The following is a 27,457-nucleotide window of genomic DNA, read 5'->3' on the forward strand; positions in this document are numbered from 1 at the left end:
AAGACCTAAGCATGCTTGTTTTAACCGATCTGTAAGTTAGGGAAACATCTGTTCTGCGTAGAAATGTGGGGCAGAAAGTTGGTCTGCAATCAGTTGTAGCACTGTGATGATGGATGATGGATATAGTATGATGTCAATCCTTAGCTGACCTCCGTGTGTCTCCTCTCTTTCCACAGCTATGGTCTGAAGGTGGACATCTGGGCTGCAGGTGTTATCACCTACATCCTCCTGTGTGGCTTCCCTCCGTTTAGAAGGTACATGCACATTCATACTGTCCAGTAAAGCTGCAGTTAATCTGACTTAAACCATTTCAACATCATATATTATTTATGGCACCATGTGAGGAAAAAGGTTTCAAACTTGTATAATAATATGACAAACAAAAACTACTTAGACAAACAGTTGCTGTGATTAGTTGTATTGTGTGGAGGGACTTAACTTACATTTACGTGATCAATGTTTAAAGTTGTAATCTCGAAGATCTCGGTTTCGTTCTCTTTGGCGACACCTATGCCGATAAACAGTAATTGCAGGAGCACACTTCCCAGATATCCCGACAGTGTTGCATGTGTGATGTCCACAGTCGGCTCCGGTTGTAACTCTTGATTTTCCTCGCTGACGGTCGCTTTCCTTTTTAGACTGTTTGCTTCATCTGAGCGTCGAGTTTGTTTCTTTTTCTTTGGATTTTCACTTATTTTTGAAGTTGTATCTGTAGTCATCCATCTTTTCTTTGTTTGTTCAGCCCTAGTAGATTACTGTTTACTCGCAACAGTTGCAGAGAGCGGAAAAGCAGCGGCTTAGCTCCGCCTACCCTCTCTGACAGGCCAACCACTGCTGGGTGATGGAAAACAAGTCACTAACTGGGCGCTGCTTGTGATTTTTTTTCTGCGAATGTTGCCACCAACAGCCAGTGCACAATAATACTATATACTGCAAATACAAAGGCTTTCATCAGTGGGCCATAGGCTCAGTCACCATTGTGTTGCCTCATTCGGCGATAGATAGAGACTTAACAGACATCTATTTAAATGAAAATCTTCGAGTTTATTACTTTAAGTGCTTAACAGTAAGTAAAATAAATGTTCATGAAAACGGAGAATGAACATTAAAACCAGGACAGAGTGCCATAATAATTAAAACACTGTATACTATAATAACAGCATAAAGAGAAAGTTACAGGTAAAGGCTAATTATGATGCAATGTGCAGTACAGTCACTGTAGAGTTATGCCATGTGTGCTGAATATGTGTTTACTGAGAGTGTGTGTGTGTGTGTCTCTCCATGTAGTGAGAGTAACCTGCAAGAGGATTTGTTTGACCAGATCCTTCTGGGGCGACTGGACTTTCCCAGTCCTTACTGGGACAACATCACTGACTCTGCCAAGGTGAGCACCACACACAGCAATGCAAGTCCATTTATACCACTCTCGTTGACATTATATTGACCCCATTCATTTTTGTATTTTGTGAGGATAACACAAAGCAATACACACACAATGTTAGTTTGGCAGTGTTTTTGACCTTACACTGGTTACATGACAGTGAGCATTTAACTGCAAAGGTAGTGAAAATTCTTTAGGGTCTAAATGTTACAGATTAAAAACACACACCCCATGTGAACCCACTCGGTTCACACTGTAATGACTACTGTCTGCTAAAGGACACAGGAACCCCTCCAGCCCTCTAAATTAATGTCATGCATTAAGGTGACAGCTCGCGCTCAGCATGCAGGACCAGACTGCTAATTAAAGTCACTGCCATTACAGTGGCCCTGTCACTGTAGACAAGTGCACAGTTAGAGACTCCACAGCATGAAACTACTTACATTTATGTAGCTGTAGCTGACGGAGATTTAAGACAGGGTGGTTTTGACTTTGTGAGCACCCACAGGTTCTGTAGAAGCAGGTGCAGTCTGTACAATCTATGGCCTACGGTGCTGTACCCCCAGTTATATGTGGAGGATAACACTGCTGTATTTTGCCTGCACTCATCAACTCTGGCTGTAATACAAAATATTTGATGATATTGCAAGTGGATGTAAAATGTAACATAAATACTAATCTGTATTTTTTTATGAACAATGTCTGACTATGTCTGACTGTATGGTTCCTACAGCTCTATACGTTCTTTAAGCATCTTTCAGCTCATTGCTTTGGTTTAATAGCTTGTTTTATCATTATTGTTGCAGTAGGCAGCTGTTTTTAGTAAGAAGCTTCCTGTATGCTACCGGCTCAGCACAAAACAGCAGATAAGCACAAAGGTCCTTTTACTACAACACACTTCAGGAGTTAATGAAACTACCACAACAGCTAAATGGAGTGTGAAGATAAGCCTTAATGTTGCCTGTGTCTACAGGTTCTATTAAAGGGCAGTTATTTGCTAATGCAAAAGCCATATCAATCTTCTTTAAAGTAATAATTTTGAAGATTTTTAATTTAAATAGAAGTCTGTTAAGTCAATATGTATCGTCGAATGAAGTAACACAATGGTGATTGAGTGTATTGCCCACTGATGAAAGCCTCTGCATTTACAGTATATATTATTATAACAGATTGAGTTTCTGTGGCAACATTCGCAGAAAAAATCACAAGCAGCGCCCAGTTAGTGACGTGTTTTCCATCAGCCAGCAGTGATTGGTCTGCCAGAGAGGGTAGGCGGAGCTAAGCGGCAGCTTTTCCGCTCTCTGCAAGTGTTGCGAGTAAACAGTAATCTACTATGGCTGAACAAACAAAGAAAAGATGGATGACTACAGATACAACTTCAAAAATAAGTGAAAATCCAAAGAAAAAGGAACAAACTCGAAGCTCAGATGAAGGCAAACAGTCTAAAAAGGAAAGCGACCGTCAGCGAGGAAAATCAAGAGTTACAAACGTTGCAACCGTGGACGTCTGGTTATCTGGGACGTATGCGCCCATAATTGTCTTTCATCGCCACAAGGTTCCACCAAATAGAAGGAACTGAGAACTTTGAGATTATCAGTCAAAATGAGTGTGAAGATAAGACTCCAAATGAAACTTAATGTTTCCTGGGTCTACAGGTTCTATTAATGGGCCATTTTAACTTTTTCCAGAGTGCCTCCCCCAAATGAAGGAAAAATGTAAAAACTAAAGATTTAACGAGTATAAAACAAAACATTTCTGCAGCTAATTTGAAACTGTTGATTTTAGAAATCAAATGTTTTTTCAAAGCAAAAGCACAATAATGCTAATTTATTCAGAATACTATACCTCTAAAGGACAACAATATTAAAGGGGGGGTATTATGCTAATTTCAAGCTTCATATATCACTGTGTGATAACTGTGGAGTAGCTTAGCATAATTTTAAAAAATCCTCATTTTTCTCGCGCTGGTGCTCTGTGCAGGTCCTCATACAGCCTCTGCCTCAAACTTCTCAGTCAGCTCTGTCCGTTTAAGAAACCCTGCCCCTACAAGCACACTTCTGTTCTGATTGGCCGGCTCTCTGGAGCCTGCTGTGACATCACAAAGTGCAGCATGTAGAAAAAACTGTGTGAAACCTGGTGTTCACAGCAGCCTGCAGACTGAGCTGAGAAGCCCGGGAATTACTCCAACATACTTTTACCTACAGATTTGAAACTTCACCCACGTTTAGTCTGGACATCCAACATTGTAACATTATATACGTATATGTCTTAAAATGTGAAACAGCATAATGCCCTCTCCTATATAAAAGTCATTGTTGTACTACAGGTCAGAATGATACAATCGACGGATGCTGCTTAAGTAGAATTGAAACAGTGTTTAGCTTTAACATCGTCCTAACCCGTGTTCCCTTTTGTTGCAGGAGCTGATCGGAAAAATGCTGACGGTCAACGCTGAGGCTCGATTCACAGCACAAGACATCCTCTCCCACCCTTGGGTCACGGTATCTCGCTGCCCTCTTTTTGTCTGTATTTGCATGTGTTTGTTCCCACACAACTCCTCTAAGTTTTCTGTGTGCAAAACCATCGTACCACTTCACCTCATCGTACGTCTGTATGTGTGTGTGTGTTAGGACGACGCAGTCATGGAGAACAACATGAAGATGGAGGTCACAGGTAAACTGAAGACGCACTTTGACACTGCGCCTAAGCACAACAACACCACAGCCGGGGTGTCGGTCATCATGGTAAGCACCCTGAAACGTCCACAAGACATTCATGATTTGGTGAATATTACAGTTTAATTTTTATAGAGATTCCCTGCAGTCATTTGAGAGTAATCTTATGCCAGTGTAAACTTACATTGACCCTTTAAATCTGCAGAATTGAGGGTTTGACATGGATTTTATAGTAATCAAAGAGGTGTCTGAGACAGCTTGAACATGTCAGGCTCTTTTCCAAACATTCACTGCATGTTGGAAAATGTCTGACCCAAATACAGAAGACTGAGCTCCTTCTGATTCACTTTTCATGAATCCTTTGCCCACAAAAATCTGGCATAAATCATCATCCGACGGTTTATTAAAAAACAACTCGAGCTGCTGTAAACACGTCTGACAAGATTTTAGAGATGGAATCAGCAGGAGGCAGAAAAGGTCCTTACCTCAGCGCTCACATCCTTCCTTTCTGTCCGTTTCAAGCCTCACTTGCATCACTTCCTGTTGTACAGTTCGACTTCCCCTCCACTCCTCATCTCATCAGGCCACACTACCCATCAGCCCCCTCTCTTCAGTCTGTCTGAACTGAAAGCAGGAAAAGGGGGGGGGGGGGGGGGTGTCTCATGAGAAATTAGATTAGATCTTCACTGCAAAGAGCCTCATTTTTTTTGTTGTAAATCTCATTTGACAGTTTGAGGTGTAATCGTGGGCCGCGGCCTCGGCCCCTCCTCCTCCTCCTCCACCTCCTCTCCATCCTCTTCCTCCATCCTCCTCTTCACCCCTCCCTCACACTCGACCCAGGACCACAGGGGACGCCTGGAGCTGAGAGCCGGGTACACACTCCATACCCCCCCCCAACCCCCTCCATCCTGCCGGCCTTCTTCCTTCACAGCCATCGCCCTTCTCTTCGCCTTCCCTTTTCCTCCCACCTCCCCCCCTTTGCTCTCCCTCCCTCCCTTTCTCTTCCTTCCTTCCTGTTTCTTTCTCAGGCCCCCTGCCCTTCTCCTCTGACCGCCAGCTGCAGTAACTGTTCTTAATAACCATCTGATGTGGACCTCGCTAACACTCTACCAAACTTTCCCCTCTGTCCTGGACTCGCCCCTCATCCTTCTGCTCCTTCGCTCACACTTCATTCACTTTGTATCAAACACAAACTTTTTCATTGGGTGTGAAAATAACCGTCTGTGTTTTAAAGGGTGTTTAGCATGTTTAGCGCTAATGCAAGCTAATGCAACAGCAGCTCATTTCCCTCCCTCTCTGCCATTATCCATTGTTTTTTGTTAGTAAAAATAGCTTCCTGAAATCAACTCTCTGTCCTCCCACAAACCTGCTATTGGTGCTCAGCACTGTTCCATATTAATGGTACTGTGGTGCCACCTGGTGGAGAACATTAGGAGTTTCAGTATGCAGAGACGGACGCAAACCATTGTGGCTTTATTGCCTTGGATACAAACTTCCCCTGCACATGTTTAAAGATAAGGCTGACGTTATCATGTGTTTTTCCTGTTTAAAAAAAACCCAGGCAACGTGTTTTTCCATAAATCAATTCTTTCCCAATCCCATTCCTGTCTGGGTCTCTCATCTCTGAGCCAGTTAGTTCCCAGAAGAAGTAAATCACTAAAATAGTTCACACATGTAAAGTTGTATTCTTCTAAAAAAAAAAACGGACTGGTCTGTTTTTTAGACATCTGTATTCAAACAGGAGGAAATACAGCGAAGGAAAAGAGGAGCCAGAGGAGAAGAGTAATATTCTGAGAAAAAACTTGAACATGAAAATGAAAACTTGTAAATGGCTACATTTACATCGTGTCTTTCTTTTTTCCTTTGTTTTTGGTTTTCTTTTGACAAAAAATATACAAAGCTAGTTTTTCCTTGGGACATTACTTTTCCGGCGCCATTTTTATTTATTTTTTTATTTTTACAATGGCCTTAATACGCCGTCGTAAACAAATGATGCATATTTGGTCCTCTAGTATTTTTTAAATTTTTTTTAATTAAGATTATTTTTTTGGCCTTTGGCTTTATTTATAGGACAGCTGAAGATAGACAGGAAATGTTGGGAGTAGAGAGTGGGGGATGACATGCACCAAATGATCAGCAGACCGGGAGTCGAACCTGCGATCAGTGTGACGAGGACTGGGGCCTCTGTACATGGGGCGCCTGCTCTACCAACTGAGCTAAATAGCGCCCCTGGTCCTCTAGTATTTACAGCAGCAGAATGGTCTCAGTGGGATTGACTTATTGAGAAATAATAAACTACATTGCTCAGATTTAAGGCAAAAAAATGAACCTGTGCAATATTTCCTGTTTTAAGTCATGGGTTTTTACTGACGATAAGAAAGATGCAGAATAATGCCTCCCTTATATTTAAAACTAGTACATCGACATCTCTAACCACTGCATTCTATTGAGTCGTATTTCTGTATATCATAGCACCCATGTGTTTCAGTAGAAAGTTGTACTTTTTGTTCCAACTCAGAAGCAAAGGGAAACTTTGATTGGAGAAAAACCAGATTAGCACTGAGTTGGAACAATGACTGTCCACTGCCGCCATGCTTGTTGTGTTGACTTTATTTTTGTGAAGCTGTCAGTAAGACTAGTCTCTGTCCCTCTTTGCTTCTCCCCTCTCCCTGCATTACGCCCCTCTGATTTAGCTCCAAGGCGATGGTATGTACTAACACTGAACGCTCTGCCTCGTCTGTTCTGCTGCTGAGACCCAGCACGAGGGCAAATGAGGAACGTGACGTTTACTTTCTCAGTGTCCCATGTTTAGATCACGTCATTGGCTTCACTCGAGAGACACAGGCACCATACATACTCTGAATGAAAAAGTAACAGTCTACTTTCTCATTTGCCCTTTTCTTTGCACTTAGATAAGCACTAATGGTCTGATTTGCCTTCTCGTGGGGTCCGTGTACCGTGCCCAACATACTGTCTTTTTGTTCAATCATCTTTCAGTTATTTATGTCCATTTCATCATGTTTGTTGTTCATACATAGAGATCATATAAACATAAAATTGGGTCAGCTTTTTATGATTGTAGATATTAAAAATACAACATTTAGCTGATCCATAAAGCTAAGACTCTCAGGTTTCCTTATTTTAGAGTAGTGATGAAGATAACAGTGATGTAAGAACGTCAGAGTATCAAGCTGATCGTCTTTCTGTCTGTTTTTCCAGAACACAGCTCTCGATAAGGAGACCCTCCAGCTCACCAACAGTTGTCGTCCACGGCCCCACACTGTGCCGTGTCCACCATCCTCGGCCGGCAAGAAAGTCCCATCTGCCCTCTCAGGCAAAGAAGCCTCGCCAACAAAGCCAGGACAAGCCTCTCCAACCAAACAGGCACCATGCCCCAAAGAACAAAAACCCACCAAATCTGCTCTTCTCGAGGCACCCAAGGCCTCGAGGACTGCTGCGCCTCCCTCTGCTCCTGTTAGCTCGCTTCATTTCTCCCCTTCACCCTCTGCCGAGACCTTCCCCATAACCTATTTACCTGTTTCCTCTCTGCCTGAAATAAGAACATCACCTACATCACCCTCCGCTGCTCCCTACTTATCTCTTGAACCTCCCTCACCAACTTCTCCTCCTGATCTTTTCACCCACATAACTCCCTCTACACCTGCCTCCTGTCCTTCCCCATCAACTCCAACCAAAGCAGCCCAATCCCCCTCTTCTCCTCCTCCCTCTTCTCCCATCAAACAAGCTTCCATTTCTCCTCCTTCTCCCTCCAAACAAGTTCCCTCTTCTCCCACCAAACAAGCTTCTATTTCTCCTCCTTCTCCCACCAAACAAGCTCCTACTTCTCCTCCTTCTCCCACCAAACAAGCTCCAATTTCTCCCTCTTCTCCCTCCAAACAAGCTCCTATTTCTCCCACCAAACAAGCTCCTATTTCTCCCTCTTCTCCCTCCAAACAAGCTCCTATTTCTCCCACCAAACAAGCTCCTATTTCTCCCTCTTCTCCCTCCAAACAAGCTCCTATTTCTCCCTCCTCTCCCAACAAACAAGCCCTATCTTCGTCTCCTATCAAAGAGGCAACCTCCCCATCTTCCTCTCCCAAAAAACAAGCTTCTCCTCTCTCGTCTCCCACCAAACAAGCTCCTATTTCTCCCTCTTCTCCCACCAAACAAGCTCCTATTTCTCCCTCTTCTCCCACCAAACAAGCTCCTATTTCTCCCTCTTCTCCCTCCAAACAAGCTCCTATTTCTCCCTCTTCTCCCTCCAAACAAGCCCTATCTTCGTCTCCTATCAAAGAGGCAATCTCCCCATGTTCCTCTCCCACAAAACAAACTTCTCCTCCTCTTTCTTCTCCCATCAAACCAGCTTTTCCTCCTCTTTCTTCCTCCACCAAACCAGCTTCTCCTCCTCTCTCTTCTCCCACCAAACCCGTTCCTCCTCCTCTCTCTTCTCCCACCAAATCAGCTTCTCCTCCTCTCTCTTCTCCCACCAAACCCGCTCCTCCTCCTCTCTCTTCTCCCACCAAACCCATTCCTCCTCCTCTCTCTTCTCCCACCAAACCATCGCCTCATTCTCCATCCTCTCCTCTAAAACAAGCTTCACCTCCCCCGGTCTCCCCCCTCAAACCTGTTGTATTCTTCCCTCCTTACTCCCCGACCAAACAAGACCCTCCCTCCCCTCCTCCCATCCATCCAACCCTGTTCCCCTCTCCTCCTTCTACACCTCCCAGATCCGCGACTCCGCCCTCTCCCACCCCTCTATCTGATGAGGAGCTAATGGAGCAGGTGTAAAAAGCAGGATAACTCCCGTACAGGGCGAGGAGGCTAGAGCATTTCCAATATCTGTAACCTGAGCCAGTGACCGCTGCGTCCATGTTTCTCTCTCATTCTCATCCCGCTCATTATCAGGGACGGAGGATTCAGGCGTTTTCTAAGAGTTTGTCGACTGTATATATGTTTGTATTTATTAATGGAGGATGTGGAGAAAGGGAATGAACTGAATATATCGCTGATCTGAGTGGTTTGTCTTTGGAAGTCATGCATCATCACGTCACGTTAATGTGAATCTGTCTTTAATTTATTCTCCCAGTTGGACAGCCTGTGGCTCTGTTGTAAATATTCATTACACACACGTTATTGTGAACCCCTCCTGCTTTAATCACAGAGACAGTGTGTCCATTACAAGTATTTCAGCATATCAAGAAACACCTGAACTTTCTAGCTTAGCTTCCTGTAGTGTGAACAAACTATAACCACTACCAGTGTGCTCTCTGACCACAGCCAATCCCCATGGTAACCGCACATATACTGTTAAGATTCCCGTTAAGTGTTACGATATACAAGTACAGTGGGTTCACAAAATAAAAGCAATGCTTCAGCGTTACTCGGAGATTCTGTGAGTTTCAAATCACACATGTATAAGATGTAATCAGTCACAGGTAGTTTTCCCATTCAAAAAATGCTCGGCCAAAAAAATACATTGGTTTCCAAACTTTAAACATTGTGTTGTCTACTAGGGACTCCTTTTAATAAACATGTATTGAAGCCGTTAAACCAAAGATTTAAAAAGTTTTACTTTAAAACATTTCAGGGCCTGAAAATATCTTTAATCTTTATCTACAATCTTTTAATTCAAAAATAAACACTTTAATATTTAAAATGTCATTTTTCAGTGCTATGACAACAAATAAAATCCATCTGCCTTTATTGGAACAGTTACAGCTCCGGAAAAAATTAAGAAACCACTGCAAAAACACGTTTTTCTCTGCTTCTACTTTTTATAGGTTTCTGTTAAATTAACTTGTTTTATTGTAAACACTCTCTATACTACTTCCAAATCAAATATTCTCATTAAGGTCTTTTATTTGCAGAAAATGACGACTGGTTCAGAAACGATGTTTTTCAGACCATGAATTATGCAAAGAAAACAAGTTCATGTTCATGTTTAAACAACAGAATATTAATGTTTAACTTAGGAAGAGTTCACAAATCAATATCTGGTGGAATAAGCTATTTTTTAATGACAGCTTTCATGCATCTTGGCATGCTCTCCACCAGTATCTATCTATCTATCTATCTATCTATCTATCTATCTATCTATCTATCTATCTATTTATCTATCTATCTATCTATTTATCTATCTATTTATCTATCTCAGAGCTGTGCGGTGACATTAGGCCACTCTTGGAGCAGCTCTGCTTTGTTGGAGGGCTGTGACCGTCCATCCTCCTCTTGATCACTTTCAGAAGGTTTTCTATGGGGTTCAGATCTGGATTGGGCTGACCATGACATGTAGAGAGAGATGCTGATTTAAGGAACATATGTAGTGGTTGCTTATTTTTTTCCGAAGCCGCATTTCAGAAATGGACCTCAAATGAAACAAGAGCAGATACTGCTTAACTTGAGGCAAACGTTTGTTTATTTTTGGGTGAACTGACCCTTCAAAATGATTGGTCGATTATTTTGTGCACCCACTGTAACTGACCGTCATGCTGACACCTTCACTCACTCAGTGAATTACTCTATGTGAACATTGTACATAACTTGAAGAACCTCAGCTGTCCACCTGAAACTTGAAGGTTTGTTTTCACCTGTGTGTGTCTGAGCGTTGTAACTGCTGTACATAGAAATAGAGAAAATAGATCCAACAGAAGTGAAGCTAAGTTACAGGTTAGTGTCAAATAAAGCGTCACTGCTTTCTGCTACAACTATATCTCCACACAGAGAGGAAACACATTTACAGGTTAATATATTTATCATTGACAACGCCAAACTGGGGTTTGCATGAAAGTGTTCAACACTCTTCCTTCTAATTATTTAAGATCTGTTGGATTTATATGAATGAATGTGTTTGCTCATAGCTTAATGATGCCTTTATCAAAACCAACTTGGCTAAAAAATGGGGATCCATATTGTGCATCTGAAAGATAAAGGATTATTTTGTTTGTACCTGAATTGAACTTCACAGCGTTTATCCCAGCTGGTGTCCGTAGAGCTGCCTCCTTCAGTTGTCGCCTCTTTACCTCTTCAGGACTTTAAAGCAGCATGATTAATCCTTCTCCCCCTTCTTGCCTCCCTGTTAGACAAAACCCTCACACATACACAAAGACAAGTTGGTACCTAATTCAGTCATTTAGCTTCCTCTTATGTATATGTAGGCGAGTAGATTTTCATAGGCAGTTTGTAAAGGGAAATTTGTATGAAAAGACAGTTTAAAAGCAGGAATCTGATCTGTGTCAGACTGGAGTTTTATTAGGCAGAGAGCGGCTGCTGTTCATGTCCTACTGTTTTGAAACGGCAGTACAACAAAGAAATAAAAGTGAAATAAAAACTTGTTTGTGGTGATTATTTGTGTGTGAGACTAGAAGTTGGCCACTAGAGGGGGCTGTGACTTCTCCGTTCCAGTCACAACTACTGCGTTACCATAGCAACTCCTAGTACGACCGCAATTTAAGCTAGCTCAAACGATGAGATCTGCTCACCGACAAATTTCACGGCAGGAAACCATCTCAAATGTGTTTTAAGTTTATATTGAATTATTATTACCTGGCGGATGTTCTCCACACATCAGTTTGAGTTCCTTCTCCTTGGTCCACTGCGCTTGGATAGCCGCCATTGGCCAGAGAGATCACATGACCCAAAATCTGGGCTGTGATTGGAACATTTCTGCATGTTGACCTCAAGAGTTCGCTGCTGATCTGACATTTCCAGATCAGAGGAGGTTGACCTTTTTCAATAAGAAAGTGTACCGTCAACGTTGAACATTCAACACTGTTCATGTTGATGTAAAAGATGATACGTGTATCACCACCTAAAGAAACACACCAATTCAAGTTATAAAATTCAATTTTATTGTCAGAACTCTGCACACAAAACACTCCAAAATGATTGCAAAAAATATTGGTTGATACATAACAGCAGTTTTCGTATAAGTGGAGATTCAAACCACATCAAAGCGCAAACTTTAAAGGAATGTTTCCTCAAAATCAAAGATACAAGTGGACGTTTATTTTTACTGAGGACCAAAGGAATATATGCCATTTAAGTGCTCAATCACATCCCAACATAATCGCTCACCCTGTGATTTAGATTCATGTGATGAAGACGAGAAAGAAGCTCAGACTGAAAGAGGAAAGTCCTTCCTTTCATTGCACATCTCACTCTGCTGTTAGAGACAGGACTCAAAGAGGACTCTGAAGATTCGAAGCTGGGTTAGGTTTGATGATATGACATGATGTTTTTTAGTGACTTACTTGCACTCTGTTTTCCTGGTTTCTCTTATTTTCAGTCAATCATACAGGAAAGAAATGTAAATGTAAAAAGGAGAAAAATCCTTGACATAATTTCCTGTCGTCCTCTTCTGCTTAAAGCTGACCTTTAACCTCGCTGTGCGTCAGTATGAAGTAATGTTTCTGAAGTTTGAAGTATTAAACGATGATGCGATCGCTCTGTGCAGTTATGTTTTATATGAGCCATGCACAGAAATCTCTTAGCAAGCACAGGGGTACAGAGGGAATGGACATTTTAAATATGGATGACTACATTTAAACATAATATATAGTTATTTATATATGTATATATGTATATTCCCTCTTTGTTTATCCTTCTGTCCAATACATTTATTATTTATTCAAACACTTTATATCTACCAGCCAAAACATGGCAAAAAGCTGTGTAGCCAAAACGGCAGAAAGCAGGTGATGGTAGCTTAATAATAGTTATTCCCCACATACACACCTACAGAAAGAAAAAAAATCACTCAGCCTAAAGTACACAAATATTTGGATTTTTAAGTCAAGAGAAAAAGTTTCTCACTAGCTCCCCACAAATCCCGCGTTTCTTTCCCGGAGGAGATGAAAATAGACTCTTACAGCTAAAAATAGATCTGTTTTAACCGTACAATAACGTAACCCCCACCCTATGATTGATATGAAAATTCTCTATCTGATCTACAAAATATAGCAATGCCCTTTTTAAAAATAGTTTTTACTATAACAGGACAGGTTTTTCTTCTTTCATTGAGATACATTCAGGATATCAGGGTATAGACAGCGTAGTGCCTTTGTGAAGAGTTCACACTTCAAACAGTTTGGATGTTCGTTAGTTTCAGACTTTGTCAGTCAGGTTGTTGCTGGAGTCAGTTCAGTACCGGGTCTGGTACTCATGGTGCCATCTGTTGAAGTCGTTGTAGAAGAGCACGATGCTTCCGGACGCCATGCCGGTTATGATGCACCTGAGCAGAGCGAGGTTTGTTTAATTTCAGTCCTTCTAATGCAAATCTGTAACTGCTTAGCTTCATGTAGATGTGCTTGCTTTCACAGCTAGAGGGAGTGTTAAATATTAACTAAAACATGTTCAATTAAGTCAAGTAACTATACTTAAATATTTAAATACATATTTCTACTTAACTCTATTTTCAGAGGTTAAATTGTACTTATTTAATCCACTGTTTTTATTTGACATACAGTTACATAGAGACAGATAAATAACCATCCATTTTCTATACCGCTTATCCTTATTAAAACCATGCAACAGAATACAATATAATCTGCCTTTCCTCAAACAGCTGTTTAAAAAGTTGCTTAAATGTTTACCATTATAATCCAATAATAACATTTTTATAGAGGTGTAAAACTATTACTTTCATAGAGAAATGCAGAAAATCGTAACACTTTCTGAAGAAAGGACAGCAACTTAAAGATTTTACTTGAAAACATTTTGCTGAAATATTTCTAAACTTTTACTTCGGGGAATTTTAAATTTAACTGCAGATGAAACTCAGTCGTAACGGTATAATGCATCGAATGGTCACATTTATTTTTAATATTGTACTTGATCCCTTTTTAAAATAAATAAAATAATAATAATAATCTTAGACTTATATTAAAGTGGAGTATTTCCCCATCAACATGCTGCTACTTTTACTCAGGTAACAAAAAATCACAATATTTCTTCCGACATTTGTTGATAATTACTCATTTTATATAAGAGCCACGCCATAATTAAGCCAAGCTGATGTTAGCATATTGTAGATATAAAAGCACCACTGTATGTTGCAAATGAGTACTGAGAAAGTACAGTAGAGAAATGAAAATAGTCTATATTTAAGAGTTAGACTGAGCACTTAAATAGTCCCTAAGTGAAGATGGACATTTTTTAAAACAAACATGAGGGATTTTTAACAAGATGTTAGATGGTTGTGTCAAAACAAAGACTAATCAGCAATTCAATTATCAGATTTTCTATACTCTAAATGTTGATATCATAACGGTCAGGTCTATATTGTGTTTGTTACCTTTGGTCGTGCGACATGGCCATGGAGCGGATTCCTGCGTCGCAGCCCGGGTAGGTGAACAGCTGTTTGAGGTCGTGGACCTGCCAGACGGAAACGACACCTCCGTCTCCGCCTGTCAGCAGGTACTGACCGTCCCGACTGAGCAGCATCGCCTGGAAACAGAGAACAAGAGGACACGTTTAATATTTACTTTTTAATGAGTTTGAGGATTTCCTGAATGCTCATGATAGCGTCCACATTAAGAGGTCAGATTTGATATCATTTTCCATACTGTAATGTTTGATCATCTGCCCTTTGAAGGTAAAAAAAAACCCCTTTTCAGCCTGGACACACATGCATAAATAGTCTGCGAATAGGCCCGGTGATCTGGGACCAGTATATCTCTAATGTCAGAATAAAGCTCATACTGCGAGGTCATGTGACCCGACAAAAGATCCCAGGTCAGAGCCGCCTCTCCTTCGGGGCTTTCTGTACACAGAGCCGTACTTGCTACAAAGATGGCTCCCCACAGCGAGGCTCGGAGATTTACTCGTCTCATCTGCTTTCCCTGCAAACTGTAACAGCTGAATGGGTCCCCCGGGGATCAGACGTACACAAATCAGCTCGTGTGTTGGAGTCTATTATGGCCGCTGGAAGCTGAAAGTGAAACAGTCAGGAGCATCAATCAGCGAGTGAGCGTAGCTGATGAAATGACGAGGCAGAATGTGAGTTCTAAAAGCAGCAAATGACGCTAATTTAGAGCTTTGCTCGTTTGTGGTTTTACGGCACCGACTTTCAGCTGCGGCCGCTCCGCAGTGAGTCAGCAAAGACACTTCAATCATCCACTGCATGTGTGTTGAATCAGGCTCATATAAAATGGAAAAACGAAACTTAAACTTCATTTCTGAAGCTGGAACGAGTCATTTTCAGGAACTTGACTTGTTAGGAAAACATAAATAACCCTTCAAGAGCTGTAAGCAGTGGATGGGCAAAGAGAGTGCAGACTAAATGAAGTAAATGCTTTGTATATGAAAAACCCTTTCCTGCCACGCTGGGAATCAAATGAGCTCTGTTTCTCATTCTCATCACTTAAGACAGACACAAAACTTGCATGAGAAGGCGCTCACGCAGACAGGAAAACACAGAATAGGCAAACAGCGATGCACTCGCACGCTGGCAGGAGGCATCGAGAACCAATCAGGCCTAATTACAGCGTCAGATCATCATCCAGGAAGGCTGGGAACGAAGCATGACAGAGAGCAGCGCTGCTCTGATTTGTGCGCTGTGGGTCTGTTCTGTGTGTACAGTGATTGTCTTGTGTATCAACATTCAGAGTGAATCTGACAACAACGATAAAGATGATGCTCAATTCAGCAAATCGTGATCAATGCGATTGAAGTGAAGCACAGAGCAAACGAGTACATGGGAGATAAAGCGTGATTCATTATAGCTGCAAAACATGGCCGCCTGATACAGGAGAACTGTCGACTTAAAGGCTTTTTGGACATTTGGGAGCAGCATAAAAGACACATCACCTCTTAAGTTACTTTGATTAACCCTTTGTCCACCTGATGGATGCAAGTTGTCTTTTAACCAACTCCCTAAGGGCACTAGAATTACCACGTTGCTGTTACGTGCGTCCTCATACCAGTCAAGTTGCACTTTCTAATCTATCTATCAGTGTTTCCAGCAGAATGACCGGGACAGGAGATATACTCATGTTGAAAATATCCAAGAATATTCTAAAAACATAACAACAGTGTAAAAAGGCTTACATTAAAGAGAGGACGTCACACGTTCAATTTCTCTCTCTGTCTTCTTCTACAAATCAAATGACTGTATTCGACCTGTGAGCCACACCAGAACAAATACAGCTCCGAGACCCTCCAAATTTTCAGCCTCTCTCTCTACATGTCATGGCCAACCCAATCTACATCTACAGCCCATCGAAAACCTCCTGAATGTGATTGATAGGAGGATGGATGGTCACAAGGCATCAAACAAAGCAGAGCTGCTTGAATTCTTGCAGAAAGAGTGGCCTAACGCCACCCAACAGCAATGTGACAGACTGGTGGAGAGCAGGCCAAGATGCATGAAAGCTGTAATTAAAGACCAGGTTGAACTCTTCCCGAGTTAAAACATTAATATTCTGAACATGAGCTTGTTTTCCTCGCATTATGTGAGCTCTGAAAAGTTCATTTTACACAAACACACACCTATAAATAGTTTTTTTTGCAGTGGTCTCTTATTTTTCTCCCCGGAGCTGTAGGTATGCGAGGGGAAGCTAGTTCTCTCACTTTGTCAGTGTGCTGTTTGATGCTGATACAGTCGTTACAGTGCAGTGGGTTTATCAAAGCTATATTGGTGAAAACAAAAGCCTGATGTGGTTGTAAACAGAAATGATAAGAGCTGAGAGTTCAACAAAACAGTCAAACAATGAGCTGGAGGACACTAAAAAGTCTCTATAGAAAAGAAGGCCGCCGATCTGGATGATAATACTAGCAAGCTATCCTTTTTACATTACATCCATACTCAGTATAGAAAAACTGACTTACAATCAGATAAACTGATATGTTAAGAAGTCACAGCTAGTGATTTTCTTAGCTATATTGAGTACAAACATTTTGCAAACTACAAAATAAGAGTAAAAATGAACTGTGTTGAAACTGTGTTGCGTTAATGTACGCTTGTATAAATGAATGGAGTCCATGACCTTACGGGAGCGCAGCAGGAGGCAGCAGAGCTGGCAGACATGTCAGCCCGGCCAGGTAGGAGGCTGCACGCAGACATTATAAATCAGACCTCTGCCACTGGGCGGCCGAACAAGATGGCCGACGGCTCTGTGGGAGCTAAGATGGCCACGCGGGCTCGGGTGACTAAAAAATGACTCCAGCAGAAGCACATGCACTTTTAATGCCCATATTTCCTCCTTCTTTCGGGGAGCGGCGGGCGGATTTTGAGGGCTGGGGAAGGTAAGAAGTTGAATTTATGGTGCTGTTAATCCCCCTGTTACACGGGCGACGGCAGGGAGAGAACTGCTGGAGTGGTTACACTGCCTGAGTTATACCAGCACTTAAAACACTGTAATCCATTCAGTATGGCTTCTGTCACTCGATTCCGCTATTAGACGAGGATGCCGACTGTTAGCCTGTCATCTAACCTCTGACTGCAGACCCTTATAAATTCCCAGAGCAAACATTTTCTCTCTCTCTCTTTTTTTTTTTAAAGTGGATCCTGCAGGCCAGCACAAACACTTATTTATCCCGGAGTCATGCTGCGCTCAGAAGATTGATTCTGGTATGTACATGAGCGCACTAAATACTGCTGGAGTCTCAGACCAGGGGGGCTGCGGTGGGAGGGAGCTGGGACAGCCTCACTCTGAATGTTAGGATTTTTCTAATGCCATCTGACATCACTGGAATTTACAGCAGCCGGGGAACGCCGGCACTGCTCCCAAAATGCAACTTTGCTCCTTTTATAAACGACTCACAAGCATCTAAACACATCATTAGCTCCTCTTAAATACTCAATAAAATATTCTGCAGCCTACAAACTGAGCATTAGCAGCTTCCCCAGTGATGCTAGTACAGTCAGTATTTGTGTGTTTGTTAATCTTCTACAAGTTTGTGGCGTTCTGTGGGAGCGGGCCGATCCCGGCAGGTTAGAGGCCCGGGCACGAGAGGTTTCTTAATAGGAAACAGGCGTTTGGCTGTCTGTCAGAGCCGGCTTACATTTCCCAGGCCAAACCGGAAACACAGGGTTGGGAAACCAAAGGCAGTAGCCGCTATCTGGTGTCACTCTAACCACCAGAGAGGAAATGTGGGAAATGGGGAATGTGTCGTCCTGCGCTGGAGGGTAGTTAATGGTGTTGCTGTCCAGAGCTGACCACTCCTACTCTGGAATGTTCTCCACCAGCGCCGCCAACGCAATTTGACCCGACAACAGGCCTGCGGATCAAAAAGCACCATTTCCTCCGGTGTGCGCGCGTGAAAGGGAATCATTCTGCCCCGAGGCACGTCGACCCTTTCCCTTACTCAGATCTCGACCCTTTAATCAGTAAGAGGGCTGACGCGGTGCAGACGCTCTCACATGCACGCTCTGCTCATGTTCCCTCACCTTGATGCTGTCCTCCACCTCCATGTGTCCCAGCAGTTTGCCGTTGACGCTGAAGAGGCAGAACTGCCCCTTGTCGTAGTAGATCATGCAGCTTCCCTCGGTGGACGACTGGATGAGGCGAGGCCGCAGGCAGCGCTCGGGGCCCTCCAGGGTCCGCAGCAGGTCCCCATTCATGGAATGGATCAGACAAGGACCCTCTGAACAAACACAAGACCACACGTTAACTTATCAGGTGATTCTCTCTTTTTAGCACGTATAAAAGTATATTTTAGACGCTTTTATAAAGAGTGATCTCACCTTTGCAGCCGCTGATGACAAGACCCAGCTCAGCACACACACTCGCACATGTCACCTCACAGTCGTGGCCGGTTAGGATGGCCCGCGGTGTGGTGAACTCTGCTGGGATAACACAAACAAAACAGTTAGGTTTGCTCCAGACAACAGCGTCAACAACAGTGTAGTGACACTTTGTGATCACTAGAGGGCGCAGAATGCAAACGGTTCTATGGGACTCCTCCTGCAGGAGCCATAATGTGTAATTACCTGTGCTGATCATCTGTTACATTGCACTCCTTTTATGGTGTACTTGTTATTTCCCCTAATCTGCACTGGGGCGTGGTTACACATTAATTTTAGCCGTTCAGCTGTGTGGTGGGAAAGAGGGAGAGTGTGTTTGAATACATTCTGTTGACCGTCATCATCGTCATCCTGTGTCTCGTCACATTTCTGTATCAGTATCTTTTGAAAGTCTCTTGTCGAATAAAGAGTTACAACTCATCTGGAGCATTTTTGAAACAACGTGCGTCGCAGTAACGAGCCCAAAGTAGCAGTCAGTGCTGAGTAATAGAGGAACTTTCTCATTAAAGATGAAGGCCATTTGATGTAGTAAAAAACCAACAATAGGAAAAAACAATGGGGCACTGAAAACAATTATTTCAGCTACAAATACATTTGTTTTCTTATTATTTATGTTGCACTGTAGCTTGTTGCACAGGCTGCTATTCCACTCTCTCTCTCTCTAGCACTTGTCACCCTCCACCTCCCGCCATCTTTAAAGCCTTCTCCCCCTGTCTGCCTTCACTGGATCCAGATGTTTCTGCACTACAGACAGGGAGAGAGAGAGAGAGAGAGAGAGAGAGAGAGAGAGAGAGAGAGAGAGAGAGAGAGAGAGAGAGAGCGAGAGAGCCAGCTCATGAAGTTTGTGTGACTTTGTTTTGGTTTGAGCTGTCAGGGCGAGCGACTAAACAAAAATGCTTTTTACTTCTCCGTCTGTTTTCTCCGTCTGCGAGCGCACACGCACTTGCACCGAGTTTAGACTTTGTTGCATTATTATATGTAATCATTAGAGGGATTAACTGCAGGCAGGTGATGTACGCTAAAGTGCTGAGCTCCTACATGAAAGCATGTGTTAGATGTAGGGAGTGTGGTGCAGCATCCTTGAACTGTGGAGTGGAGTTCCTTAAGAGTCTCATGTCCCAGTGAGGGGGTCTTACCCTTAATGACCCCGTATTTTTTCGGTTAAAGGTCAAGTTCAGCCCAAAAAGAGCATTAAAACAATTGGAAACAGCATTGTTCTGAAAAGCTGATGTGTGTATAAACTTGAAACAACTTCAGTGCAATGTAATGTATTAACTTCTTACAGTAAATGCACTGATTTACAGAATGCTACTGCAGTAGTTTAAACTTCTCTCATGGAAAAAAGGTAATTTTCTTGCTGACTTGGCGGAACATTCAGAGTCTATTATTTTAGTTTCTCTCTTTAATTCAATTATACGTCATAAAAGTCGATACAGGTTCACTAATAAGACAGAAACTCTCCCCCAGAAAGCCACAGCTCCTGTAAAACTTAATTAGATTTAAGAGGGAGACTCAGTGCAGACCTGACTGCTGACTGAACGCTGCAGTGAAAAAGAAACCTAGGACAAGTTTAACTCTGGTTAGTCTAAAAGACGACGTCGGTACGGTTTCAAATCCATAGAATAATTAAATCCATACAGTAGTTAGAATATTACAGCTGACTAGTATATATAAATAGCAGGGAACGTCCATACCTCGGTCCTTCATCCCTCTTCAGTCCCTTTCTAACAGCAGGGATTCATACTCATGAAAACACTCGAACCTTGGAGTGAAGCATGAAGCTGCTGCAGGTCGGGTTTTACACTCGGTGAGGAAAGAGCAAAAAAATCTCCCTGCGCTCATTTCTGCTTTCAACTAAACTCTAGTCGCACTTCAGCTCAGCAGCCTAAACATCCACATTTCACTGTGTTAACTGGCTAAAACCCTCACTGTCACTACAAGCGAGCCTGTGGATTAAAGCATGATGTCGCAGGTTGCTCAGTGAAGATCAATAAAGCTGATATATTGGTGTATCAGTTAACCTTTTGAGCCGCTGCCTGCCATTTGGTTTGAATTAGCGCCACATCTGATTACAATCTTTTACCTGTATATGACGAAAGCTGGGAGGCTGAGGAGGGTATCAACTATCCTGACAAGTGTGGACAAGGTGCGTGCGTATGTGCGTGTGTGTGTCTGTGTATGTGTGTGTGTGTGTTGGTAATGCATCTAAAAGGATCCTGTTCCAAGCTGGTAAAAAAAAGACAGATTTCTCAGCTTCTCTCTCCTTTCTTAAGAGAAACAAACAAATCATTCAGATATCTATTTAGCCAAACAGCAAATGTGTGTAATGTTAAAAATATTTGAATGCCAATATTGAGAGTCATTTAATGTCTACCGACGTTTTACCTTTGTTGCTCAAAAGACTGAAGACGTTTACTGTCACTCCAGTTATATAAGTAGAATCATGTGAAAGTCTTATGCTGGGAGGCTCCAATTAAAAGGGTTAACATCAGATATAAGGGTTATATACAATATAATAAAATAAAATATATTAACAAAAAAGGAATCAGTCATAAAACTAAATAAAACTAAAAAATAAGGATATTTGTGGTAGAAGACGTTGAGCTTAACCTCGATTAAAGAGATTTTAGACTTTAATGGATGATACTGAACCACAAACCCATACGTGCCTGTGTGTATACAGACTATGCCTGTGTTTAAAATACTACATATACACTCACCGGCCACTTCATTAGGTACACCTGTACAATCTAATGCAGCTCAATACAACGGCACTGCCATGGATTCTGCTTTTATGAAGTTTAGTTTTTGTTGACTTTTGTTTTGTTGAGAGTCAGAAGTGTGTAAAGTCAACGATGTTTATTACTGAGGGCATAGTTAAAGGTGCTGTTGTACTGAACTACATTATATTGTCCTCCCTATTTACATACATGAGGGGGCCAGAGTATTAGAAACACCTCTGAATATACTGCAGCTCAGTACAGCCCTACCACCAACTATGACCTTGATGCTGAAATATCATTGAATTAACACAGCTTAGACAGCTTAGACAAAAGCCTGCACATTACAGGCAACATAAAAGCAAATCTTATGGCTGAGCTAGTGTGTTGGATTATATTAGATTGTACAGGTGTACCTAATGAAGAGGCTGGTGAGTGTATATAAATGTATAGCTGTATCTAATGTGTGCTTCATTGAAGTTTTGTGCACCTGAGAACTATTTACACCAAACACAAGATGGCTGATTTAACGCTCTTCTCTCTTCTCATTAAAGAGTGTAAATGAACACACATCCAGTAGAACTAAAATGCCTAAATACTTGACTGTGCTTGTTTCCCCTCTGTGGCCAGCAGATGGCAGTGGTGTCTGTGGAATCTCTGCAGCAGGACCCAAGTGTGCACAGGTCAATGTGTACATGTGCATATCAGCCATTCAGAGGCATTTGTGTCAAGCTTATGAAGTGTGCGGGATGTTCACAGGGCATTACGCATGAAAAGGAATGTGTGTGTGTGTATGTGGAGACTTTAGCTTGAAAGTGTTTGGTTTTTTGGAAGAGGAATAAAGGAAAGTCTTGCTGTCTGAATGCATTTTGTGAGTGCGTGTGAGTGTGTGTGTGTGTGTGTGTGTGTGTGTGAGTGTGTGTGTGCAGCAGAGCCTCATGTCTGGGAGAGCCTCCTGCGGTCTGGGGCAATGGAGCATCACATTGTGGTGGTGAGGGTCTGAGATGACGACTGCTTTGTCTGCTCTTTTAGCTGCAGCGTGGTAACTGCACCGAGCCGGCTGAGGTTAGACTGACACACACATGAGAACATGTAAGAGCACATGCTACGGCACGGACATGCAGAACCTCTTTAGACGCATTATAATGCCATAAATCAATCAAAATACAGTCCAGCTTTTTAATGCATTTAGATTGTTGTACTGACAACATGAGGGACAGTCGGTACTTGTGCCAGTTAGCCTAAAACCTTATCCTTTAAAGAAGTGCTTCCTCTGGACATAAACAACAATCATTCAATTTAAGGAGGATTAAAATGAGGCTCTAAGGAGGTCACAATGTTGCTGAAGCATCAGCTGGTGGAATAAAATCCATCACAGTAAAGTGATCCCACTTTTTGTCATGTCATTCGACGTTATAGTTTTCTTTGTTGGGTAAAATCGATCAATCAAAAGTGACAAACAAGTTATGAGATAAGCCAACTAAAGCTGCAGCTGAAGATGATTTTCTGTATTGATTAATCTTCCAATTATTTTCACGATTAAAACTTAATCCTGCCTTTTCTTTTGAGTCTATAAAAACACTGGTTGCCGTGCAGGACTATGTTGATGTTTAATACATGCACGCCTCTTCTCACAGCTTACACGCTCTGCACACTGCGTATCATGGAGCATTGAGGTTCATCACCAAGTTTAAAGCCCTCACTCCTCACTGTTTGCTGTATGCACGTGTTGGATGGTCTGCAAAACACTGGGGAATTCTTATTTACAAGTCTATTTAAGATATTTTATCCTCATACCTTCTAAACTTCATCAGGCAGAAGAGAACGGGAGCTTACAACCTTCGGTCCCAGGACCTGTTCTTACCGTCTGTCCCAAAGGTCAGGACTGAACTGGGGTAAAAGGCGTTTAAGTTTGCTGCTCGCTACACTTGGAATGAATTACAAAACAACCTGAAACTAAAGGAACTGGTCTCATTGGATGCTTTTAAGGTGATCTTGAATAACTTGGAGGCGGACACATCTGACTGTAGATGTTCTGCTTGATATTTTTATTAATATGGTTGATTCAGACAGAGTTTGACTGGTTTCACTTGTTATTTCATGTCTTTTATTGTGTTATCGTCATGTATCCTGTATTGTGTTTGTGTATGGCTGCTCATTGTTTGTCAGAAACTTTGTTAAAACTCCTGAGATATTCGCTGTTAATGAACAGACTGAAATGAATTCTTATTACTCTATATGACCTACAAAACCAAACCAGACCATCAGTGACAAGATTGATTATTTCTATATAGTTATTTTTAATGCCTGAAACTGGCGGGGGGGTAGGTGTCAGACGAAGCGATTAACTGCACGCTGCCTTTGTTTACATTTTGCAGGGAAAAAATGTAAAGTGCATGATACATATGACTGTTAAAGAAAGCAGGAGGAGATTTTTGGTTAAAAACCACCACTTAATCACGTACAGGACTTACAGAAGAGGTACAGCTTTGTCCACAGGGGGCGCCAAAATCAACACAAACTGAAAGTTCCTCATAGGAGCTTTAATGTGCTGCTGCCTGCTGGGCAGGGCACTCTTGAAAAAGAGATTTAAATTTTTTTTTTTCTGGTTAAATAATAATATAAAAAAGTGAATCTGTAAGTTAACAAAATGTCAAAAAAATTTAAAATTGAAGTCTTCTAATTACTTCTTTTGTTACACCAACAGTCCAAAACCCAAAGACAGCATTTGTGCTTGGAAAATTACTGCAAAAATTCATCTATAATCAAAGTAGTTGGTGTTTTATTTTCCTTCATTTTCACTAATTCATTCAATTCAGTGTTTTTGTCTTTTTGTTTATTCTTTTGCTCATCTCTCTTATTCTCATCTACCTCTTGTATATAACAACCTGATTCATAACGATAACGACGATATTTATCTCTGCACCTGAACTGTTCATTGCACTATTGTCTATATATATATATATATATATATATATATATATATATATATATTTGTGTCCATAGGCATGTGTATAGTAGCTTTAGTTTTTAGTGTTTCAAGTGTCTGTGTAACCTTTGTCTAACCGGTCCTTGTTTTAAGTTCACTTTGTGTGTCTGTACATTGAGAATAAAGAAACACCGGGATCAAACTCCTTGTCTGTGCCCACATACTCGGCCAATAAAACTGATTCTGATTCTGAAATGTAAAAAAAAAAAAATCTTTAAGTTTAAAAAATGTAAAAAAAATTGTGTGAAAAGCTCAGCACGTTTTTCCGAGAGCCCAAAGTTAAGTCTTCAAATTGCTTCTTTTGTTGGACCAATAGAAACGGTTCATTCACGGTCTTAAATGACAAAAAGAAGTAAGACGTTTCTGCTTGAAGAATGACCGCAGAAATTCATCTGTTCTCAAAGTAGTTGCCGTTAAATTCTCCTTCAACTGATTAATCGATTAATTGCAGCTCTCGGGATGTTTTCACTCACATCAGTATTAAAACAAAAAACGAGACATTAAGAATTAATGTGCTGGAATATGAGAACATATTTCTGAGTCCAACATCCTACATCAAAGAATATGAGCTCAGTGACAAACAATCCTCTCTGCTCTGTTCTGTGAAATCAAAAACTAATGTTGCTTATTAACCAAATCACAATTTGTCATAAATTTCAGCGCATGTGTAACAGATCACTTAACAACATGTACGCCAATCTAAGCTGACCAAATTAGCACGGAGCGGGCTCTGGCCTGAGAAATGTGTGTGCGAGGCTTTGATCATGGCTGATGCCATATGTTATGGTAACGTCAGGGAGGCCCGTGGCATTTTTCACTTTTATCGACTAGCGTGACCCCGTGGCCCTCGGATGGTGGTGAACTTTCATGTGCAGGCCGACGACCCCCAACATCACATTTAGCGTCTCTAAGTGGCCCTCACTTTCACTCGCATTAAAGACAGATTCTCACACGCACACACACACACACAAAATATCTGCTCTCACAGAAACTCGCACACAATCTCAAACACATTACGGAAAGCTGTTCCTGGTGCAGCGGTGCCGCGAAATCCAATCTGTATGCAGGAGGCCTGGCCTGGTCAGACGAAACTAGTTGTTACTTTACAGAGGGAGGCCGTAAATCACACGCTCACAACTGTCTGGGAGAGTGAGCACTCAGAGGATACCCGTGTGTGTGTGTGTGTGTGTGTACTTACTGCCTGGGCTCTCTCCGATGCTGTTGTGCTTTCCGTTCCAGTACCACAGGAGCAGGGTGGCATCTCTGGAGCCTGACAGGACGTAGCAGTCTCCCCCGATGTACGACTCGGAGCGGGCCAGACACGTCACCACGTCGCGGTGGCCGAACACTATCTGAGTCAGTTTGCCTGCAAAACAAAAACACACACATGTTCTCAGGAATCAGTAACCAGTGATGCGTACACGAGGAAGGAATGCTGCATGTGCGGAGAGTATTCAACGCACATTTTACAGAGTTACAACCTGGATTTTAAATGGACGTATTTGCACTTTTTATTGTTTGATGAACCAACAAAGAGCAGATATCCGCTGGGTCCACACGTATTAAGCTGCACGTTTGTATTTGCAGTTGTAGCATGACAACATATGTCACAGTTGTAAGGCACTGAATGAACAGAATAGAACATTTAAAGACCATAAGATAAAGTGCTCCATGTTATTCTTTCGAGGTTCCCCCCGTGCGTTTGTTGACCATCCGTCTGCTCGGCCAGTAATTTTACAAGATCACACGTCGACTAATTCCCAGACAAGAGTAAATATTTCTTCCAACTCTATGCGAGTAAGTGTGTGCGTGTCTGTTCATGCACATGCTCCATGTGTATATATAAGGAGGCTAATTGCTGTCAGATTTCCAGACCACAGCTCCACTGTCTAGCTGTCTAATACTCATTACGCTCCTCATAGTGTGACCTCTGCAGTCAAACAGTGGAGAGTGTGAAACACATGACATTTCTGCCCGGGTGTCAGAATCACTGTCCATTGGATAATTAAGCTGTATCTCAAAGATGAAGCTGGGCGGGACCCTGATTAAACTTCCAAAGACGAACGGGGAAATCAAAGATGTGAAATGTTTGACGTCTTTATAAACACTCACAATAAGTAATGAGGGCTGCAGCAGTAATGGCTACCATGCAACTTGTATCTGCTCTCAGGATCACACTCGCATGCACACCGACAAATTAAATAGGATGTGAGTGCACGCAGGCGTACGAGGCTACGTGTTTTGTGCGCGTGTAGCAATCACGTCTTGTAATTGATAAAATCCCCTCAGTTCTTTAACCTGGGGGCTTCGGGGACCTCTGAGGCAGCTGTTGAGCGTGTGCGATTAAATCGTGTTCACGTTCCAGTCTCGCACCCCGGTGGCAGTCACACAATAGAGCTATCTCTGCGCTCTCCCCTCCCTCCTCGATTAAACACAGGGAGGGCCTGGCCTGCAGAAATTGAATCAGAGTGTGTTGTATAGACGAGTGTGGGACTCTGAATGGGGCTCGGGAGAGGAGAGGAGGAGAGATGAAGATTCAGACAGTCTCATTTAGGACCCCTGACCTGATGGCGTCTTTGTGAGCGTGTAAAAATGGATACAATGCACGTGTGAAGGCAAGTTATACACAACACCACACAGAGAGCATCTTTAAGCTAGGTGAAGATACAAAGTAATTCAAGGTTTACTTGGGTAAACGTATAATATGCGGCAGATTCTTCCCATTATCTGCAGGAGAAACTACACTGAACGGTTGAGACACATGGCTGCCACCCAACGTCCTGCTCTGCTTCAGGTTTAAAGGAAGAATTTCTCCGCTGCTGTTTTCACAAAGTGCAAGTCTTGGAGGAATGTGTTGCGTCTCTCTAAATAATATGACAAAGATTACGCTCCAGAAGTGTCATGAGATAAGTTTAGTTGTGATTTAGCGCTATATAAATAAAAACGGAT

The 27,457-nt window shown here is 42.1% G+C and overlaps 2 protein-coding genes across 5 annotated transcripts in view; one reads left to right on the forward strand and one right to left on the reverse strand.

Annotated features, from left to right (window-relative positions):
* The window catches only part of dclk2a (doublecortin-like kinase 2a), a 49,729-nt gene extending 38,361 nt beyond the window's left edge, over positions 1-11,368 (forward strand). For 2 of the 3 annotated variants that reach the window (XM_069665509.1, XM_069665510.1), the window contains exons 13-17: positions 177-254; positions 1,288-1,384; positions 3,802-3,882; positions 4,012-4,125; positions 7,276-11,368. In XM_069665509.1, the coding sequence (XP_069521610.1) occupies positions 177-254; positions 1,288-1,384; positions 3,802-3,882; positions 4,012-4,125; positions 7,276-8,844 (1,939 nt within the window). In that variant the 3' untranslated portion in view covers positions 8,845-11,368. Of the gene's footprint in view, positions 1-176; positions 255-1,287; positions 1,385-3,801; positions 3,883-4,011; positions 4,126-4,786; positions 4,874-7,275 lie in introns of those variants that run through there. The other variant, XM_069665512.1, reaches the window with a different exon arrangement.
* A 518-nt stretch (positions 11,369-11,886) lies between these two features.
* The window catches only part of lrba (LPS-responsive vesicle trafficking, beach and anchor containing), a 226,148-nt gene continuing 210,577 nt past the window's right edge, over positions 11,887-27,457 (reverse strand). For both annotated transcript variants that reach the window (XM_069665172.1, XM_069665171.1), the window contains 5 exons: positions 25,707-25,874; positions 18,740-18,841; positions 18,443-18,639; positions 14,348-14,499; positions 11,887-13,285 (listed from right to left, as the gene is read on the reverse strand). In XM_069665172.1, coding sequence (XP_069521273.1) covers positions 13,195-13,285; positions 14,348-14,499; positions 18,443-18,639; positions 18,740-18,841; positions 25,707-25,874 — 710 coding nt within the window. In that variant the 3' untranslated portion in view covers positions 11,887-13,194. The remainder of the gene's footprint in view (positions 13,286-14,347; positions 14,500-18,442; positions 18,640-18,739; positions 18,842-25,706; positions 25,875-27,457) is intronic.

Source organism: Semicossyphus pulcher, unplaced genomic scaffold, assembly GCF_022749685.1.
Source record: "Semicossyphus pulcher isolate SPU_LCO1_2020_fin unplaced genomic scaffold, fSemPul1.0.p SCAF_17, whole genome shotgun sequence".
NCBI lineage: Eukaryota > Metazoa > Chordata > Actinopteri > Labriformes > Labridae > Semicossyphus > Semicossyphus pulcher.